The sequence below is a fragment of the Chionomys nivalis genome, chromosome 3, assembly GCF_950005125.1.
Source record: "Chionomys nivalis chromosome 3, mChiNiv1.1, whole genome shotgun sequence".
NCBI classification, from domain to species: Eukaryota; Metazoa; Chordata; class Mammalia; order Rodentia; family Cricetidae; genus Chionomys; species Chionomys nivalis.
In genome coordinates, this window is record NC_080088.1 from 89293538 (window position 1) to 89316030 (window position 22493).

The 22493-nt window shown below is 48.3% G+C and overlaps 1 protein-coding gene across 1 annotated transcript; it reads left to right on the plus strand.

The window, feature by feature from the left end:
• The first annotated feature begins 12507 nt into the window (after positions 1-12507).
• On the plus strand, positions 12508-18115 carry LOC130872092 (oncomodulin). The gene is made up of 4 exons (XM_057765898.1): positions 12508-12568; positions 13636-13768; positions 14235-14344; positions 18090-18115. The coding sequence occupies exons 1-4, from the start codon at positions 12508-12510 to the stop codon at positions 18113-18115; spliced, it is 330 nt and encodes a 109-aa protein (XP_057621881.1).
• Positions 18116-22493: the final 4378 nt, after the last annotated feature.

The window sequence follows — 22493 nt, forward strand, 5'->3', positions numbered from 1 at the left end:
CATCTTTCTAAAAACATCAGCTCCCAGCATAAGCCAAAGGCAGTCTCTTGGCAGAGGAATGAGATGGCGTGCACAGTCAAGGACTGTGGGGAAAGCCAGAAAGTCTCAGTGGCTTCTAAGTAAACAGGTTTTAAAAAATGACTTGCAGGTGGGGCCTCGTGAGACGGTTCAGAAACTAAAGGTACCTGCTGCCTGGAGGTTGATTCCTAGGACCCAGGTGATGGGAGGAGAAAACCTGTGTCCACACATGCACACGGAAGCACACAAACAACATAAACAAATACATAAAATATAATAAATTTATATCACATGCTGGAGCTATGGCTCAATCAGTAAAGCGCTTGCCACACAAGCGTGAGGACCCGAGTTTGGATCCCCGGCGCCTACGTGAAAAGCCTGCCATGGTGGTGCATGCTGTAATCTGTCTCTGAGGATCAGGGTTGGGGATTCGAGGCCAGTGATCTGCTAAGCCTTGCTTTCACACTCCCCCAACTGAACCTAGAGCTCATAGACTGGCAAATGAGCTCCATGGGTCTCTCTGGCTGTACCTCCTCAATGCTGGGGTTATGGGCATATACGGCCACACCCACTTCTAATGTGGGTGCTGCAGATGGGATCTGAACTCAGGTCTTCACGCTTGCACAGCAAGCACTTTGCCAACGCAGCCATCTCCCCAGAACCAAGATTCCTAAGAAACTCAAGATTATGGAGGCTGAGAAAAGTCATGCACGCATGTATGCCGTCTGAAAGCTGGGTAGCCAGGGTGCGCGGTGGTATGGATCAGTCCAAATCCGGAAGGCCGACAATCTGAGGGACAATTGGGAGCAGGTTGCAGACGGTGTGGGGGTGGGAGGACACCGGATGTCAACCTTTGGCCAGATGCACACACATGCGCACATGTACACACACACCTCCTCATGTATTCGGGAGCATACTTAGCTAATCCGATTGGTTCTTTCCTCTGCAGAACCCTGGCAATCTGCCCTTCTTGCACATTTATCCCGAGACGCATACGCTGCATGTTCCAGGATTCCTTTCCTACAAAGCTGGCCAGACAAGCCTCCTCCCCGAGTGCTGTCTCACACAGCAGGGACACATTAGCACTTAGAAGCAGCTCTCTGCTTCCCCTAGTGATGGCCCATTTGTCACTTTGGCTCATTCTGCCTTCTGAGACCCAGCCTAACATTTAGCCGCCTTTTGCTCTGAGCGCCCAAAGTTTAAATTCGCGGCTTCCATCCTATTTGATCTCACTCAGTGCTTTCCCAGATTTGGCCACCTACCTTGTTTTGTTTACAAAAACCAAAGGTGTTCTCCTGAGAGTCCAGGAATGGAGCTCAGATGGCAGAGTGCTTGGGCAGTATACACGAGACCCTGGGTTTGTGTCCCAGGACCCTTACACTGGGTATGGTGGTGCACACCTGCAACCCTAGCACTTGAGAGATAGAGCAGGAGGTAGATGAGTCCTAAACCAGTAAGAGACTCTGCCTAAAAAATAAAGCGAAGAGAGTTCTTGAGAGTGACATCTGAGGTTTTCCTCTGCCCTCCACATGCACACACACACGTGTGCACATGCAACCGTGCACACCAACACATCAAATAAATGAGTAAACATAGCAGGGCGGTGGTGGTGCACGCCTTTAATTCCAGCACTCAGGAGGCAGAGGCAGGTGAATCTCTGTGAGTTCGAGGTCAACCTGGTCTACAAGAGTGAGTTCCAGGACAGGCCCCAAAGCTACAGAGAAAACCTGTCTCGAAAATTAAATAATAAATAAATAAGTAAACAAATAGGACCTTTATAAGAAGTTCCATCTGGGGCTGGAGAGATGGCTCAGTGGCAAAAGCTCTTGCCACATAAGTGAGAGGACCTGAGTTCAGATCTCCAGTACCCAGGTAAATGCCAGGCAGGGATGGAAACCTCCTAACTAGACTTGTCAAATTGCCAATCTCTGGATTCAAGGGAGAGACTCTGCCTGAATATTTAGGGGAAGTGTGATCAAGGAAGACACCTGATGTCAGTGCCACTGGCCCCCACACATATATGCGCACACACATGAACATGCATGTGCATGCAACATACATGCAAACACATATGCCATGCACCTGCATCATCATCATCATCAGTAGCAGATCTGGCAAGATGTCCCACCTGGTAAAGGCACTTGGTGCCAAACCTGACAAACTAAGTTTGATCCCACGGGTCCACATGGTAAAAAGAGCAAACCAAGTCCTGCAAGAGGCATTCTGACCTAGACATACACAATCAAGAACTAAATAAGATGTAACTAATAACGACAAGCCAAGCCCTCTCTGCTGTATCTGCATGGGGGAGGGGTATGCAATGCCTAGCTTCCTTTTGCACATACACCTCAGCCGGGCATGTGAAGTCCCATTTCGTCACCTTAGGTGGGCCCCTGCCAAGCACATCTATTTTAGCTCCTGCAGCCGCGATCACACTCACTGGGTGGGTGTGAAGAGCTGAGCCTCTGCGACTTTCAAACCCCACCTAGCGCCAGCATCCAGGGCTCTTGTTAACTGAGCTGCAAGAACCAGCCCGCTCCCGAGACCGAGGGGCCAGGCCGCCGGGCACAGGACAGTGATGTCTGGATGGGTGGGGTGTAATGAGCTGGTATCTCCTGAGTACTCTGTCTGAATTCCCAGTGCCGGCATGGAGACAGAAGGAGGAATGCCAGGATGCTCCTGTGAGAGCCTACTGTGGGGGCTCTTGTGGACGGTATTGATGCTTCTACTGCTTTGGTAAGGCCATGGGCAGATGAGATGGCAAAGGAGGTGAAAGAGTTTGCCACCAGGCCTGACGACCCACGTCCAAGCCCCAGAACCCACATAATATGAGAGAACCGACTCCCACCATGTGAGTTCCAAGGGACCTTTGTCCTTTCACCCTCCCAGGGGTGCCATGACATGTGTGTCCCCCACCATACACAAATGAACTTTAACCATTTTTCATGATCTTCCAGGAGGAGCTGAGGAGATCGCCGAGTTGTAAGCATGGGACTCTGAGTTTGGGCTCTGGTGTCCAGGTAAAACAGCGGAGCATGTGGCTGGAGACACGGCGCAGCAGTCAAGACCACTTCCTGTGCTCGCAGAGGTCTTGGGTTTGTTCTCAGCTCCCACAGGGAGCTCACAACCGCCTGCGACTCCAGCTTCAGGGAATCCAACACCCTCTTCTGGCCTCCCTGGGTACCCGTGCACACACCGTATGCACTCACACAGACACGCACAGATAGACACATTTTTTTAAAAAAGAATGAGCCTGGTAGCACACACTTGTGACCTCGGTGTGGAGAAGGTGCAGACAAGGGCATGCATGGGGCTCCGCAGGCCAGCCAGTGTCACTGAACTGGTGAACCCCGGGTTCAGCCAGAGACCCTGTCCACAAAATAAAGGGGTCCATGGTAGAGGAAGACACTAGACATTGACATGTGACACATATGTACATGGACATGTACACACACACACACACAAAGAGGCCATTCTCATGATAGATGTCCTGTTAGCCTTTGAGACGCCACCAGAGGTTCAAAGGGGAGCCCTCCTGTGGCTATCGGTGTAGAGTGTAGACTGGTTGTGTGCACAGAGCTAGAAAAATCTGAAACAAGCTGCCAATGCCGAAGCATCTGGAGATTTCTATGAAGAGAAAAAAAAATCCACATGTCCAGATTCTCCAGCAAAACTGGAATATTTGGTGGCACAAAACCCACATTCAGGCTGGGCAAACATCCATGAATGGAGTTTCATGAGCGGCTACCACAGGGACTTCGGGGCCCTATGCCCAGGAGGTTTATCAGCTCAGGCCCTATACATGCATGACCTCTGCCGGAAAACTGACTCACGAAGTGTGCTCTGACTGAAAAGGACATTTGCATGTGTGTGTTGGGTGTATGGTGTGTGTGTGATGGGTATGGTGTATATGTATGTTTATGGGTACGTGTGTGTGTGTGTATGTGTATGTGTGTGTGTGGCGGGTATGGTGTATACGTATGTTTATGGGTACACATGTGTGTGCTGTGGGTATGGTGTATACGTGTGTTTATGGGCATGTGTGTGTGTGTGATGTTGTGGCCCTGCATGGAGACCAGTGGCCGACATCAGGTATCTTTGCGGGTCACTCTCCATCTTTAGTACCGAGACATCTGAACCTAGAACTTGCCGGGTAGCCTTGTCTAGCTATTCGGCTCGTCTGGGGATCCCCATCTCCACCTCCAGAGTGCTGGGAGTACAGGGTGTTTAAGGACATTGGATCCATGGGAACTGGTGTCGCAGGTGGTCGTGAGCTACCAGATGTGGGTGTTGGAAAACAAACTCCGTCCTCTGCAGGAATAGCCAGTGCTTAGCGGCTGAGCACGCCAGCCCCCAGCTTGGGTGTATAAGACACTTTCCACATATGATCCCACCTGACCCTCATAAGAGCTCTCCAGAGGGAACTAGGACATGGTATTAGCGACAGCAGGAAATCATTTAGGTCACGTAATTATGTCAACCTGATGGGCCAAAACACCAGCAAAAGGAATTTAACTCTTGGAGAGATGGGCACAAAAAATTCCACAAGACGATCCGGCCTGGACAGGAGCTTATTGTTCTTGGGTGAAGTAGTGACAGAGGGGCTTGAGATCACTGGGTAAAAACTGGGTCAGAGGAGAAGGCTGGAGCCTCCGGAAGAAAAGGGGAAACCAGGTACTGCCGAGCAAAGGCGCGGGACCCATTAGTCAAGACTCAGCACCGTGGCAATGGCGCTCCCTGGTGGACCCGGTGAGGGATGCGCCCTTTCTTTGGGATTTGATGGCAAAACCAACCGTACAGGTAAAAAGCATCCCTGCGTGTTAACATTTTTGTTTTTCTGATACAGGGGCCCGCTTTATTGCCCAGGCTGGATTCAAACTTCTGGTCTCAAGAAATTCTCGTCCTCTTAAGACTGAGATTGCAGGTTTGAGCCATAATATCTGGCTTCTTGTTTGATTTCTAAAAAAAAAAAGGAAAGAAAAGAAAGATGTTGAGTCAGAAGTAGCAAGTTCTGGGTTAGCCAGGCCTACAGAGTGAGACACTATCTCCATTTTATTTTATTTTGTTGGTTTTCTTCTCCCACCACCACCACCCCTTTCTGGGAAGTGGAATTACAGGTGGTTGTGAGACAGCATTGTGGGTGCTGGGAACCATACCTGGGTCCTCTGCAAGAGCAACAAGCATTCTTAACCAATGAACCATCTCTCTGGTCCCCCGTCATCCTCTTTACCATTTATCTGCCGTGTGTGTGAGGTGTGAGGACGTGTGTACATGTATGTGTGGGTGTGCACATGTGCCTGTGTGCTCTCAGAAGCCAGAAGAGGACTTGTGAGTTCTCCTACCATTCTCCACCTACTTGCTTTCAGAAAGGGTCTCTTCCTGAATCTGGAGGCATAACTGGGCTTTCTTAGCTCACTGTTCTCAGGCCCACTGTTCTCGTAGGTATAGCGCAAACACTGCTATCCACTGGGCCGTTGCCACAGTCCCATCTCTAAAAATTAAAATTTAAAATATTTCTTTTATATGCCACAATGCTTCAAAAACAATCCATGGGAGCTGGTTTTTGTTGTTCTGTTTTTTTTTTTTTTGTTTTGTTTTTTTTTTTTTTTTGAGCAAGGTTTCTCTGTGTAGCCCTGGCTGTCCTGGAACTCATCATGTAGACCAGGCTGGCCTGAACCCTGAGATCTGCCTGCCTTTGCCTCCCAAGTGCAAGGTGTGTGCCACCACAGCACCTGGAGATTCTTTATTTCTGCCACACGGGCCCCAGGAGTTGAACTCAAGTCAGCAGTGTTGGCAGCAAAGGTCTTTATCCATTCAGCCATCTTGCTGGCCCTCTTTGGAAATTTTGATGCCAATCTTCATTGCTTGAAAAGTGCCACATGGGATGTTTTTTTCTCAGGTCTGAGTCTTGGGGCCATATCTGCCCCCAGGAGATCCCCGGGGCATCTGTGTCATAGAGAACAGATATTAAAAGAGTACCTGGCAGCCATAGATGCAGCCTCTCTCCTGATATTCAGTTTGGTGGCAGTTTCTCCTTAATTAACTCAGGTGCGTCTCTGTCAAATACGGCCTCCAGCCCATCTGGAAACTGAGACAAGGAGGCTCATGTTTCTTGTTCATGAAAAAATCAACCTTCTACAGCGTCTGGTTTCTCTTGTCCGATAGCATTTCCTACTTATCTAAGCAGCTTTGGGATCTTCTGATACTTTCTGCCCTTGGTCAAAAATCCATACACTGAATAAAGAGCCCGAGTGGGCGAGATGGAGGAAAGCTGCAAGGATAAGGTTTTAGTTGAAATTGCTTGAGGAATTCTTAGCAAGAAGCCTGCAAATGTCATCACTGATGGCAAACGGGATATTATCATCTGCACAATCTTTAACAGGATGAGAGGAGTGCAAGCTGTGGGAATCTCAGTCCTTAAGGAAGATGCCAGAAGGGTACAGCTGGATCACATGATAGCTGTGTCTTGAACATTTCAAGATGCTGCCAATTTGTTTTCTAAAGAAAATTTCATTTCAAGAAGTAAAATGCGTTAAGCTGAACCTGGGTAGTGCAAGCTTGTCTTTCCAGCACTCGGGGTGCTGAGACAGAAGAATCATGAATACAAGGCAACTTAGTGAGACCCTGCCTCAAAATCGAAAGGTCTGGGGATGTGGCTCAGTGGTAGAGCCCCTTCCTAGAATCTCAGTGAGGGGCTGGGGTGTGGCTCAGTGGTAGAGCCCCTGCCTAGAATCCCCCAGTGAGGGGCTGGGGTGTGACTCAGTGGTAGAGCACCTGCCTAGAATCCCCCAGTGAGGGGCTGGGGTGTGGCTCAGTGGTAGAGCCCCTGCCTAGAATCCCCCAGTGAGGGGCTGGGGTGTGGCTCAGCGGTCGAGCATTTGCCTAGCTTAGTGAGGCCCTAGGCACTGCACAAAAATGAGGAGAGGAGGAGGATGAGGAGGTGCTTGTCAAGGAATGGAAGGGAGTCTGTCGCTTAGGTAACACACTCTTGTCCACTCAGAAGAAAGAGTTTCAGTCTTTCCGTGCTCTCACACTTGACATTGGTCTTTTTCACCTCACCACCTTTTTTTTACTTTTGATGTGTAGTGGTGTCTCATTGTGGTTTATTTTGTATCTCTCTTAATGACTGATAATGCTAAGTATCTTCTCATTTGCTCATTTGCCATCTACAGCATAATCTATTGGGGGCAAAAATACCATGTAAGAAAAAGAGTGGAGGGAAAATGGAGAGAACGCTCTTGAGTAAAAAAGGACCCAGTGTAGACTCAGAGGAGCTGGATTTAGGGAGGGATAAAAATGGCTGATTCTGTTAGGTGTGGTGGTGCACACCTTTAATCCTAGCACTCTGGAGACAGAAGCAGGTGGATCTCTGTGAGTTTGAGGCCAGCCTGGTCTACAGAGTGAGTTCTAGGACAGCCATGGCTACACAGAGAAACCCTGTCTCAGAAACAAACACTCCCCACCACCACCACCACCAATCTATTAGGACAAGACTCTTAAGGCTCTGATGATCCAGTTGTCTTTGGAAACCCCCTCACAGGCACACCCAGAGGGATGCTCCATGGATTTCCAAGGTGCCTCTTAAACCAATCAATTCAATAATCAAGATAAACCATCAACAGTGTGAAGAGATGGCTGAGCAGTTAAGAGCACTGGCTGTTCTTGTAAAGGACCTGGGTTTAGTTCCCCAGGTCACCCACATGGTGTCTCACAACAATGCATAAACCAGCCGCGCGCGTGTGTGTGTGTGTAAGTGTGTGTGTGTGATATTCTCTTCTGACTCGGTGGCCACCAGGCACACCTTCTGTCTGTCTGTCTGTCTGTCTGTCTGTCTGTCTCTCTCTCTCTCTCTCACATACACACACACACAGCACTGATCACATAAATAAAGCAAATTTAAAATACTCCTCATCTGATCAAGGAGAAGGTGCTAGAATATGATTAGGCAGGGCAGGAAAGACTTGGTGACCGGGTGACCATGTGGGAGAAAGGACACAGAGCTTAGGGTCTGATTTCCCCTAATTTGAGGGAATTGGGGATTGCATCTTTCAGCCCGAAGAGACCTGCAAACTGTAACAGGCGGTGTTGTTTGATACCATTGACCATGACCTGGGACTCCCCGGAACCAGATTTGGTTTCGCTTTGACCCAGCCACCTGATCCAGACGCCTTGAGCCTCTCTGTAAGTGCAGAAGATGCTTCTCAGCCAGTGTCTGCACAGCTGGGCAGCATGGTTCACGACCTGTGAATCATTCATGCTTTCGACCTATTCTAACGAGAACTTCACCCAAAAGCCTCAATTATTAAGTAGCAGGAGTCGGCTTTGCTGCTGCTAACTAGAAAAGCCACTAAAAAGCAGGGTTTTTTTTTTTTTAAACTGAGATGTTTTTGTTTCTTAGAGATGACACACAATTGCTCTCAACACAAAACACATGCTTGGCGGGGGGTGCGCACATTTTTAATCCCAGCACTTGGGATGCACAGGCAGGAGAATCTCTGAACTTTAGGCCAGCCAGGTCTATACAGTGAGTTCCAGAGGAGCCAGGGCTACACAGAGAAACCCTGTCCCAAAAAACCAAAACCAAGTCAAAAAATAAACCACCCCGCACCCCACACACACAGAGGACAAAAGATACCCTGACAAATAAGACAAGGAGAACGCAAACATTGCCACCTGAACAGAGGCTTTTTTAGGCATGATGAATATGTTTAATAGTGGCCACAATCATGACCTCGAACTCTGAGCTAAACAACTTCTCTTGTGTGAGCAATATGCTAGGGTATCTTTTCATAGCAACGGGAAAAGAAACTAAGAAACATGTTGCTAGGAATGAGTTGGTTGTTATGGACTAACTTTGTCAAGCTGAATCGACGATGTGTGTGTGTATGTGTGTCTCTCTGTGTGTGTGTCTGCCTCAATCACTTTTCCCCCTTGAGATGAGACATGGTCCCACTTTGTATCTCTGGCTGGCCTGGGACTCACTGAGACCATTGTTCCTCTGCCCCCAAATGCTGGGATTAAAGCCCTGCCCCACTGCACCCCACCTCAATCACTTTTCACTTTATAGTACTCTCACTTTGGAACTCACTGATTGGCCAATGAGCCTGGGATCTTCCTGTCCTACTTCCCTAGTCCTGGGATTACAAAAATGCATCGCTCTCTCCTTCTCCCTATGTATGAATGCATGACTGTGCATGCGCGCACACGTGTGTGTGTGTGTGTGTGTGTGTATCCTTGTCTGTGCATGCAGAGGCCAGGCAATTCAGAGGCCTTGGTGAACCCAAATTTTGCCTGTTTAGCTACATTGACTGGCCAGAAATCCCCCAGCATCCACCTGTCCCCATCCCTTCTCCCAGCACTGTTTCTATTTCTAGCAAACAGTTTGGGACCGTAAACAGGAAGCTTTGTAACAGTCAGACCCAAACAGACAGGACTTGATTGGTCACTGATAGTTTCCCTAACTTTTGCCGCAATGAGCCTCATCTTTGCATAGCTTGGGTCCTGGATCCCCGACCAGAGTGCTGGGAGAAGGGAGGTGGGGTTATTACATACAGATAAATAGGGAGGCAGGATTATTAAAACAGATAAATAGGGAGGCGGGGTTATTAGAACAGATAAACAGGGAGGTAGGATTATTACATACAGATAAACAGGGAGGCCGGGTTATTGTTTACAGCTGAACAAGGGGGCAGGCTTAGCTAATCGGGTAGGAACCACCTCTGTAGGGGAGCAGTCTCCAGTCCATAAATATCCCAGGGGAGGAAGCACTGTGGGGCATTTTCCAGGGGAGAAAGATGTGCCGGGCATTGTCTGCACACACTGTCAACATTTGCACTCAGACCAGAGGAAGGCTCTGCCATCCCTGAGCCTCACCTGGGGAAGGCTCTGCCACTCCCATGGGATGAGGTACTGGTCCTTGCCATGGCCATGCCCGTCAGACAATGCACACTCATTTAGGATCACAGGTATGCACCACACTATCCAGTCATTATCTTCATTTTCTGTCAGGAAATGTGCTGACCCTGGCAGCACACAGTGGTAGTCAGACGCTGAAGGGGCCAGCCTGGGCCACACCTTTAGCAGGGTTTGGTGGTACCAGCCCCTGTGCTAAGATTACAGGCAAAAATCCAAAAGGAGACCTGGAGAGATGGCTTAGTGGTTAAGAGCACTGGTTACTTTTGTAGAGGAACTGGGTTCTGTTCCCAGTACCCACATGGTGGTCCTTGACTGTCTATAACTTCAGTTCTGGGGAATTCAATGCTCTCTTCCGGGGCACCATTACACATGCAGGCAAATGCCCGTATGCACACAATAAAAATAAATAAATATATTAAGACAGACAAGTCCATTTGAATCCAGCATTTAAGAAGAAGGAAACGTTGAGGCGGGTTTGGTGGCGCAAGCCTGTAATTGCAGCTACTCAGAAGGCTGAGGCAGGAGGGCTTAAAGTTCAAGAAATATAGAACTTCACTTTTTCGGAATGCAAGTTATTCAGTTTTAGCGCACAGCGCACACAGCTGGCTCTACTGTCCTGTGTGCACACTTCAAAGAAGTGAGGAGGCTTGGGGAGATGGTTCGGGGGTGACGCCCCTGCTGCACAAGCGTGAGGACCCACCTATGAGGACAAGAACCTACATCAAAAGCTGGGTGTGGTGGCACACTTATAAGCCCCGCCCCCCACTGGGGAGGTGGGGTCACAAGGATTCCTGGGAGTTGTCCTAGGGTGCTAGGTTCACCGAGAGACTACCAAAAAATGAAGTGGAGGGCAATTGAGACAGATACTGGACATTGACGTCTGTCTGCACACACGTGTGTGCACACACAAACATCAAACATGTAAACACACGTATATTTTCTCCTCCCCCTCAGACACACACACACACACAGAGTTAAAAAACTGAAGCCATGATCCGCAGGATTGCCAACCTTCCTGGGACAACACAGAAAATATCATTTCAAAAAGGAAAACTGTTGGGTCTGGATCGGGCTTCAGCTGGTGGAGCATTGCCTAGCAGGCAGGAGGCCCGAGATCCATCCTCAGCACTGCATGGTGAGATACACTAGAATCCCAGCCTCCGCTCTGGAGGTGGAGGCAAGAGAGTCAGAAGTTCAACGTCATTCTTAGGTGCGTGTGAGTGTGTGATCAGCCTGGAACAGATGACTGTGTCACACAACAAAAGTTAAAACAGGCACATTTTGTGTCATGTGTGGTTGCAGATTCAGCAGGACAATGTCCAAATCAAGATGATGTTGGGAAAATTATGTGCCAGACAGTGGTGGCGCACACTTGTAATCCCAGAACTCAGAAGGCAGAGGTGGGTGGATCATGGTGACGAGGCCAGCCTGGTCTGTTCCAGGACAGCCAGGGCTACACAGAGCAATCCTGTCAACCTCACACATCTGCACACATCCACTGAAGACAGACATTCCCAAACAGCAGCTGCTAACATCTGGGGAGTCTTCAGTCCACAGAGCGCCCACCCCGGCAGGTCTCCGGTATCTTTATCCACACTTCACCAGCTAGCTTCGTTTGCAGGACCGAAACCTTAGTTAATGCTTGTTGAGTTTTTTTCTTTGAATTGGCTGTTCCTCCCCACCTTTCTATAAATAGAAAAGAGAGAGAGGGAGTGAGCACGGTTTCATTACTAAGGTAAAGACACTCGAGCTACACACACTTGATCCTTGAACATGAAATCTAAGAGGTTGTCACGATCACAGTTTCAATCCTATAAAAGGCAGAGGAGACCCACTGGGTTTGTTTGTCGCTTGTTCTACAACTCTTCCCCCTCTTGACTTTAAATCTAAATTGGTGAGTAGCTGGTGGGCCTACCAGACCCCGGTCTCCTTCCCTACATGTGCTGTATTAGACGTGTAGATTTTCCACTCAGAAACTTGCCTGTCACACGGGAGGCCTATCTGCGGCGTGGGATAGTCTTTCACGGGGTCTGCAGTGTTGCAATTCTCTGGCTGATGTGTGACCAAGCTGTTGTGTTTATGACATGGTGAACTGTTTAAATGTCTCGTAGCTGCCTATGCTGGCTGATGAGGTGAGCATAATCTTTACGAGAAGATTGGGTTTTAAGAAAATAACTTTTATTTGGTTTTAGATTCTTTAAAGCCTGGGCCGTACAGCTCAGACTGGGTTGGAGATCATTACGTAGCCAAGGATGCCCTTGAACTCTTGATCCTCCTGCCTCCTGAGTACTGTGGTAACAGGCGTGCACACCAAGCCCAGCTTGGTCTTTTGATTCCCCTCACACTTCAGTTTTGGAGTGAATTCAGGAGAAACCATGGAGATAAGAGCACCGGGGTATTTTCTGTGTCTGGGTTTGGCTTGGTATTCTGTCCCATCACTTGACAGGTGCTTATCACATTTAAGATTCTGGAAACACAGTGTTGGGCGAGACACTGAGAATGTGCATTCTTCCCCTGCCCGTCTCTCCGTCACCACTGCTCACATCTCATTTGTTCTGTGTGGCCAGGTGGAACATGAGCATCACGGATGTGCTCAGTGCTGACGACATTGCGGCGGCCCTGCAGGAATGCCAAGGTGAAGGGGGACTGGAGGAGCAGGGCATGGAGGCACTCTGGGGGCCAAAGCAGGATAACAAATTCTGGGGGAGCCTGGACTACGGGTGACAGCTCGTCCCAGAGTAAACACACTGGGCTGTGGCTGTGGCTCAGCGGCTAGGCTGCCCGCCTGGCGTGTACAGAGGCCTGGGTTCCATTCCCAGCATGCAAAGACGGGTGATACACACCCGCCTTCCTCACACTAGGGAAATGGAGCAGAAGGATCAGGAGTTCGAGATCATTCCTGGCTACACAGCCTGGACTACATGAATCCGTGCCTCAAAAACAGTCAAACAAACAAAAGCCATAATAGAGTTGAAGGGAGACATGAGGCAGGCATGGATTCCCACCTCCAGAGAAGCAGCAAGGATTAAAATGTGACCTTTGTTGAGAGAGTCGCTGAATCCATCAGTGGAACTGTTGCAGGTTAGACCACTAACAGGATAGGAACTGAGACCTGAGCATGTGGCTATGTTTACGTAAGAGGAGAGGCATTTACTAAAGGAGGGGGAGAAAAGTCAGCGGGGAACGGGAATGCAGCTCAGTGGTAGAGCGCTTGCCTTGCAATCACAAGGCCCTGAGTTCAATTTTCAGTACTGAAAAAAAACCTCAGTAGAAAGGATGGGGTTGTAGCTCAATACTAGGGTCAGACTGAGCTATATAGTGGGTTCCAGGCTAGCCACAATCAAACAAGAGCAAGTCAATGTACTTATTCCCTTGAGCCTGTTTGAATCCACCGTTTTCCACCAACCACAGCCGTGTACGGTGGACTTGTGTGCAGTTTGCTGGGTGAGGAAAGATAAGGGAAGGCACAGAGCAGAGTCAGGAGAGGTGGGTAAAACCATGTGGAGAGGGCAACCTAGGGCAGGGGGGACAAGGTGATATCACAGACCACCTAGTGTTGGCTCTCTGAGTCTAGGGAAAGTCAAGCATCCATGTAGCTCGAGGGATGACAGGAAAGTACTTTAATAGCCTGTGCTTCTGCCTCCCAGACACAAATACAGAATGGGAGCCACCTAGAGTCGGGATAACCTCTCTGTTCTTTAGATCCAGACACTTTCGAACCACAAAAGTTCTTCCAGACATCAGGCCTCTCTAAGATGTCTGCCAGCCAAGTGAAGGATGTCTTCCGGTTCATAGACAATGACCAGAGTGGCTACTTGGACGAAGATGAGCTCAAGTAAGCTGGGTACATGGCTGGATGGGGCTCGGGTGCAAGGTACTCCCTGTGTCTCACCACTTCCTCCATGGCCAGCGCTGGCATTGGATATTCATCTGCATTTCATAAAGAGTGTAAATTGGTCACGCTTTTACCCACATGGGGCACTAAATGTGGTACTGGAGACGAGATACAAAGGGTGATTAGTTCAAGGGATTTCCTATGGCAAATGGAACTCAGCAAAGCTCTTAAAAATAGACAGCTGGCATTGGTTTCTATGGCAAAGGAAAATACTCTGCCACCCAGGCTTTGACTGATGTTTGTGGCTGTCAGACACACGGACTCGAAGGAAGGAAGAGAGGGCAAAGGAAGGGGAAGGGGACAGAGAGGAAAGGGAGAAGAGGGAAAAGGGAGGGAGGGAGGGAGGAGCAGAGAGCACCAGTCTTTCAGGAACTCACCACCAGCCTTTTGGGGGGGTGTGCTGTAGGTTTTTCCTCCAGAAGTTCCAGAGTGACGCTAGAGAGCTGACTGAGTCAGAGACCAAGTCCTTGATGGCTGCAGCGGACAATGACGGAGATGGGAAAATTGGGGCCGACGGTAGGTCTGCACCTGCGTGCAGTGTGAGACACGTCGGCAGAGGGGGTACCCAAGGGGGCTTCTGGGATAAACCCCTTTCCTGACTTCTGATGAATTTAGTCTTCTTGTCTGCAGAATGGGATCGAGCAAGCATGCCAACTGTTCATAAACTTGTGGTATCACTGGGGATATAGTTCACGGGTTTGGCACGTGCTTAGCATGTCTGAATTTGGTTCCCAGCACTGCCCTCACCCCAGTGCACAGATTCTGGGATAGGGATGTTGAGATGGCTCAGTGAAAAAGGTCTCTTGCTGCCAAGTCTGGCGACCCGAATTCAATCCCTGGCACCTACATGGTGGGAGGAGAGAACCAGCTTCCAAAAGTTGTCTTCTGACCCCCACATGTGCACACATAATTCTGGAAGGCAAGCGCTGACATCAGTAATCCCGGCACTGTAGAGGCTGAGGTAGGAGGATTTCAGTGAGTTTGAAGCCAGCCTGGGCTACATAAGGAGCTCAAGGCCAGCCAGGGTTACAGAGTACAACTCTGTTTCAACACACACACACACACACACACACACACACTTCTGTGTTACATGATAAAACATAAACTATGAATTATAATAGCCACTTGAACTTAGAGAAAATGGTTCCCCTAATGAAGAGGCTAGCTGACCACTGGCCTTCCAAACTATTTTGCAAGGTGCTTTAGCCCAGCCTGAAAATAATGCAAGAGATGCCTGCCAGGGTTTAAACAAAGGCAGTTCACTGACTACCAGCGAATGTATTAAACAGAGGACAGGGACTGGGAGGAGGTGCAGTCAACAGTGTTAGCTGCACAGGGCTAGGATCCGAGTTCAGATCCCCATCATCAGCCGTGTTGAAAGCTGGGCACGATGGCATGCACCTGTGATAACAGCACCTGGTGGAGGGGGAAGCATGGAGACAGGCAGATCCTGGGGGCCTACTCACCACCCAGCCCACCCAAATTAGTCAGCTTAGTTCTCTGTGAGAGACCCTGTCTCGAAAAATATGGGGGAAGTGCCGTTGAGGGCAATGATGATGTTAACTTCTATCTTCTACATGTATACACATATGCATGGGCACTTCACACCCACACACCCTCACCCCCTCCCCACGTACATACCACCACCATGACCAACACCACCAGCACCAGCACCATCAGCACCAGCACCACCAGAGACAATAAAGGACAAATAAGCCAACTATTATTCATGACATCATCTACATGCAGAGCCTAGATTCAAATGTCATAAGATTGTTTCTGCTTGATTTTATCAAGCTGCTTACATTGTTTAGGTGATGAGTCAGAGGAGGGTCAGGGGCATCCTGGCTGTGGCACTTATTAGCAACACTGAAAACGCTGACGTACGTTTGTTTGTCTGTCTGGGGCAGGGTCTCGTGTACAGCCCTAGCTGGCCTTGAACTTCGTCTGTAGCTGGAGCCGACTTTGAATTCCCAATTCTCCTCCCACCACCTCCCTGGTTCTGTACTTCATAGGCATATGTGACACGCCTGCCCTTGATCCTTATTGAAATACATTATCATAATTCACCACACGAGTTCACACAGCTTTTGTGGGTCCTTGATAAAACAGCTCAGACAAAGGAAGCTTGATGCATTCAGACAGCACCAGGAAGCCCGGCTTGGTGGCACATTGCACAATAGCAGCGTTTGGCAAGCTGTGGAGTGCGAGGCCAGGCTAGATCATGAATCCTGGGCTAGCCTTGGTTAGGGAAGTAAGACCTTTTCTCAAATTTAAAATGCTAATTTCCAAAAAGCCACAACCCTGAAAGATTCTGAGCAGATGACAGTTTCAATTTCACTGTGCACCAGCCACAGTATATTAGTGTCAGGGCTTGAGAGATGCCAGGTGGGTAAGAAGGACTCCTGCACAGGCATGAGGACCTGAGATCGGATCTCAACGCCCATGTAAAAAGCTAGGCATGGCCACAGACCGACCTGTAACCCTAGTGCTGTCTGCAGTGGAGACAGGGGGACCACTGCAGCTTGCTGTCTTTGAGTCTCACTTCAGGCTCAGTGAGAGACACTGTCCCAAGGGAAGTAGGAGGATAGAGATAGTGCAGAACACCTGCCACCCTCCTATGGCCTCTGTGGGCTCACAGCTATACAGACACACAGACAGACACAGACAGATGTACACACACACACAGAGACAGACATACAGACACAGACACACACACAGACACAGACAGACGTACACACACAGACACAGACAGACACACACACAGAGACACACACAGACAGATGTACAGACAGACACACACAGACACATACCATTATCTCTCACAGAAAAGATGATCAAATCATCTTTTAGTAATATAAACTTTGGAGGAAGCCTAAGGTTAGGGCTGAGTGGAGGTAAATCTGTTTAAAGTTCTACTCTGTTGAGTACTATGGCTACCTCCCGGGTTTATCTGAGATGAATCAGACAACACACCACATGTTTACAGTGAACGACTATACCAAATTCCTAAATGTAGTGATATTTCATTTGTATTTTAATAACTAAAGCTTGCCTGAGGATCAGAAAAGTAAACCAGCTGCACTGATCAGCCTTACAAACCAGGCAGTGTTGACACACACTTTTGATCCCAGTAGCCACACTAGCTTGCCATAGAAACCAGGGGGTAGTGATGCACGCCTTTAATCCCAGAACTAGAGAGGAATATAAAACAGGAGGAGACAGCTCTCAATCTCAGTCTCATTCTGAGATTCCTGGAGGCAGGATCACCATTTCGGACTGAGGTCGAGGTAAAAGCCAGTGGCTGGCTGTTCTGCTCTTCTGATCCTCAGGAAAGGTTTATTTATTAAAATACAAGTGAAATGTCACTACACATTCCTTCATTGCTGAAGAAAGATGGCTGAGTTGAGCTCTAACCCAAGGGGCCGTAGATGTGACGATATTTGTTAAATACAATTATGCACGGGGCTGGGGTACTGGGTCAGCAGGACTAAAGCATCCACCTTGCAAGTATAAGGACCAAAGTTCGGATTCCCAGGACCCATGTAAAACCTCAGGCCTCACTTGAGAAGTGGGGGGACAGGGGATCCCTGGGTCCTTGGCAAGCTAGATTAGATGGATCAGTAAGTTCTGGGTTCAAGTGAGAGGCCCTACCTCAATACATATGGTGGGAAGCAATTGAGGAATTGAGGTGGGCTCCTGATGTCAGCAGTTGGCTTCCACCCATTCTATACATGTGCACCCACACATGCACACACACACATCCCACACACTGGCACATATTTGCATACATGCACACACATAGACTATGCCGAGAAAACCGTGCATATTGCTGCACAGGCTTGCAACCCCACAGCCGCAATGTGGAAGCCAAGGGATAAGTAGATATGTGGTTCAAGATTATCCTTGGCTCTACCGAAAGCTTGAGCTCAGTAGTCTACATTAGACACTGTCTCAAAAAATTATGTGCAGCAAACTAGATATTCAGCAAGCACCGACAACATCAGCACTTCAGAGACTGAGGCAATTTGAGACCAGCTGGAGCTGCCCAGGGAGACGCTACCTAAAAAAGAACGCAGAAGGCGGGATGGGGTGTTGCAGACCCCCATTCTCACTGGTGCTCATGGTGTCTTCCAGGCTTGTCCTGAATTTGACCGTGCTTCTCCGAGAATTTGTTTCATCTTTTTTTCTCTCTTCAGAACTCTCCAGGGGACAGCACCCCTGCCAAACATTGAATCTGTTCTCTCCTCTTCCATTCTAGAATTCCAGGAAATGGTGCATTCTTAAAGCCCAAGTCTGTGGAAGAAAGAGTGGAAGGGGCATTCTGCCAGAAGGTCTCTAAAGCCCCGGGACCAGGAAGCTCCCCAACCTATCCTGAACTAATGTCCTGAGTCCCCCTCCCCCAAGCGCTTCTGCAATGTGCTCCTTGCTTGAGGAAATGCAATGGTCTGTGGCTCTTTATTCTTTGCTGGTGGTGGGTAGGCCCTGATGACCTCTGTAAGCTCCCCTGGCAGGCAATGCCTTTTAAAAATTCACCCAATAAAATCAGTTCTCGTCATTGGCTGATGTGTGGGTGTATAGTCGCTTGTCTCTGTGCTGTGACGAAATGTCTGACAAACGTGACTCCAGGAAGGACGGACTGTGGCTCGCAGTTGGAAGGGACAGTCCATCATGGTGGCAGGACAAGGAGGCAGCTGGTCGCATGGCCTCTTTGGTCCAGAAGCAGGAAGGAATGAACGCTGGTGCCCAGCTTGCTTTTCCTTTGGTCTGGGACCCCAGTTCAGGGAATGGGACCACCCACATTTATGGTGGATCATCTCACTTTAATTAACCTAACCTAGATAATTCCTCACAGATGTGCCCAGAGGTTTGTTTCCTTGGTGATCCTAGATCCTGCCAAGCTGAAAATACTAATCACGAGAGGTTTCTGTTTTGTTTCACTTTGAGATAGGATTTCAAAATGTAGCCCTGGCTGGCCTGGAGCTCCCTATGAGAGACCATGCTGGCCTTAACTCACAAAGATCCACCTGCCTCTACTTCCTCAGAGGTAAAAGGGATTAAAGATGTGCACCACCACACCCAGGTACAATGAGTGGTTTTGCTCTTGTTTTCCCTTTTTTCCTCCAGAAAGGTAGTGGGACAAAAGCAAGCAGGGACCAAGGGTTTTTCCAAAGATTTCAGGTGCCCTCAAACTCTGCATTGTACATGAGGAGACAGGCGAATTGGTTTTGTTGGTTTTGTTTGTTTGGTTTGGTTTTTAGAATAAGTTTTTTTTTTTTTTTTTTTTTTGGTTGTTTTGAGACTGTGTTTCTTTGTGTAGCCCTGGCTGTCCTGGAACCAGCTCAGAGATCTGGCCTTGAACTCAAGAGATCCACCTGTCTCTGCTGGGATTAAAAGTGTGCACCACCGCCCAGCCCTGGAATTTGGTTTCAAAAAATGTAGAAGTGTTGCAAATAAATATCCCTGTCCTGATTTTTTCTCAGCCATCCAGCCAACTCTGAAGTTAGTATTTTCCAGAGACATTTTAGCCGGCATAAAGCCACACTCTTATGGGAGCCAGACACAGTGGGCCGCATCTGTAATCCCAGTGCTCAGGAGATGGAACCAGTAGGGTCAGAAGTTCAAGACCAGCACTGGCTGTATATGGAGTCGGAGACCAGCTAGGGCTACTTCTTTTCTCAGCCGGTAAAGACACTTGCTAAGAGCCTGATGACCCGAGTTCAATCTGCAGGACACACACGGTGCAAGGAGAAAGAGGACCCCTGAGAGTTCTCCTCTGACCTCTGCACAGGGCCCCTCCCCAGCAATAAATAAATGTTAATTTAAAAACCACTCTTATGCATTTGTTATCTGCTGGTAGGTATAGGGTTTATGGTGGTACACTATTTGCGTTTTAATAAATAAAGTTGCCTGAAGATCAGAATGCAAAGCAGCCATACTAGTCAGCCACACAGGCCGTGGTGGTGGTGCACCCCTTTAATCCCAGCACTAGAGAGGAAAGAAGATGAGAGGTCTCAGGCTCAGCCTGAGGATTCCTGGAGGCAGGATCGCCCATTTCAGTCTGAGGTAGAGGTAAGAGCCCATGGCTGGTTGCTTTGTTTTCTGATCTTCAGCTTGAATCCTAATATCTGTCTCTGGGTTTTTATTATTCGTGCTACAGAGATTGCTATAAGAGAGATTTAAACACAAGCAAGCGAGAGAAGGCAGAACAGCTGGACTGGGGTATAAAGCTTAGTTAGAGTGCTTGCCGTTACAGCTCAACACAGTATTTGGAAGTTGGTTTGGCTTTTTCCTCCCAGAGAAACAAGCGTTCAGACTGGTTTATTCTAGCATGAACCCCTCCTCAACCCACCCCTACCCCCTTCTCAGCCATCATTTTCCTGGCTCATAAGAGACAACACCGTGTGAGGCTAGCCTCAAGGGCCCTGTTACAGGGTTGGGGAGTCTCAAGCCAGGAATTTCTCCTTAGGCTGCTTTCCAATTGGCACTTAAAACTGTTCTATGGGTGACTCTGAAAGCTGAGGACACTCGTGAGTCCTGGAGCATTTTCCTAGGGACTTGTCTAACTCATACTGTGGGTGTGTTGGGGGTGTGTGTATGCGGTGTGTGTGGTGTGTGTATGGGGTGTGTGTATGTGTGGTCTGTGTGTGGTGTATGTGTGTGTGTGTGTATGTAGGATGTGTGGTATTTGTGTGTGGGTGTATGGTGTGGTGTGTATGTGGAGTGTGTGTGGTATGTATGCGTGTCTATGTGTGTGGCATATGTGGGTGTGTGTGGTGTGTGATGTATATGTGCAGGTGTGCGGTGTTTGTGTGTGGTGTGTGCATGGTGTATGAATGTATACATAAGAGTGCACATGCACATGTGTGTGTAAGTCAGGGATCAATGTCAGATGTCTTATGCAATCTCTCTCCACCTTATTTTCTGAGACTTGTCTCATTTGGATTGGGGCTGATAAGGTGAGGCTGACCAGCAAGCCCATCCGTCTGTCTCTGGCTCCTCAGTGCTAAGATTATAGCACACAATGCTATGCTCAACATTTTGCTTGGGTGCTGGGGATCAGAACTCAGCTCCTCACTTTATCTACGGAGTCAACTCTCCAACCCCAGCATCTCCTACTTGTAACCCAGTGTCCACACTTACCATCTTCTAGGCCCTCCCATGCTGCCTCCCACATGCTAAAAAGACACCTGGAGTATTTAAACCTCCTTCATCCCAGTACTGGGGAGGCAGAGGCAGTAAGTCTCCCTGAGTTTAAGGTCAGCCTGGTCTACAGAGTTCCAGGCCACTCAGGGCTACAGTTGAGACCCTGACACAAATAAAATACACCAAAGCTATAACAAACAAACCAACCCCAAATATTCTACATATATAATCTTCAAACTTGGTTTTAGGAACTTCATTTTACAGTCTTTATTAAGGAGAAGGAGCTATAAAAAAAGAAAAAAACAATGAGGGCCCAAGAAGATGGCTGATCAGATAAGTGCGTCTGCTGTGCAGTTAGACCAGAAGAATCCCCGGGAGCCTTGCACCGTCTAGCCTGCTATGTGCATCAGTGAAACAACAGAGACCTGCCTCAGACAAGATGGATGGAAGCCGCCCCTCTGACCTCCATACACTTACTGTGGCAGGAACCCACCCTCACTGACACACACAAATATGTACACACACATGCACACCACACACCCACCACACACACACATACATACATACATACACACACACACCACATAAACACTGCATACACCCACACCATACACACACACATACTACACACACATACCTACACACAACACACACACACTTGCATGTCCAGCATAAATTTCTGTTTCTGACATTTCTACTCAGTTTTGACTTACATACAGTTTTACATACTGAGAGAAAACTTTTAATTATGACACCAGGGCCAAATCAAAACAGGAAAACTAGCAAAGTCTATTCGGTCCAGAAAGGGCTAACCAAGCGAACAGACAGTTTATTTTCATACTTGCCTTTGCTATTTTCACCTAATCTGCAGATGACCAACAAAATATGCTCTCAGCAGAGTTGAGTATTTTGACTTTAAAATGAAGCTCTAGATTGCAATATGTTTTTCCAGAGCTGAAAAACTAAGTGTCTTGTTATTTTTTCTTTTTGTTTATAAAATAAGACTGCAACAGTGGTTTTTTTTTTTTTTTTTTTTTGATTTTTCGAGACAGGGTTTCTCTGTGGCTTTGGAGCCTGTCCTGGAACTAGCTCTTGTAGACCAGGCTGGTCTCGAACTCACAGAGATTCACCTGCCTCTGCCTCCCAAGTGCTGGGATTAAAGGCGTGCGCCACCACCGCCCGGCTGCAACAGTGGTTTTAATTTGAACTATTTTTTAAAAATCTAACTACAATCTTGGCTTGTATCATGGTGAGGTAGTTTGGGATTTACTGGGTGTGACATCAAAGCCAGCTTTGTGAATGGCTTAACAGTTGAGACTCAGAATTACTGAGCCTGGTGGTGCACAGGCAATCCCAGAATTTGGAAGGTGAAAAATAGAAGGATCAGGAATTCAAGGCCATTCTTGACTACATCGTGACTCTGAGGCCAGACTGGGCTATTCGAGACCCTACTTTGAGTATTGAAAGGAACAACACCTTCTTTTTGGAATCAGGGTCTCATGGTGTAGCCTAGGCTAGC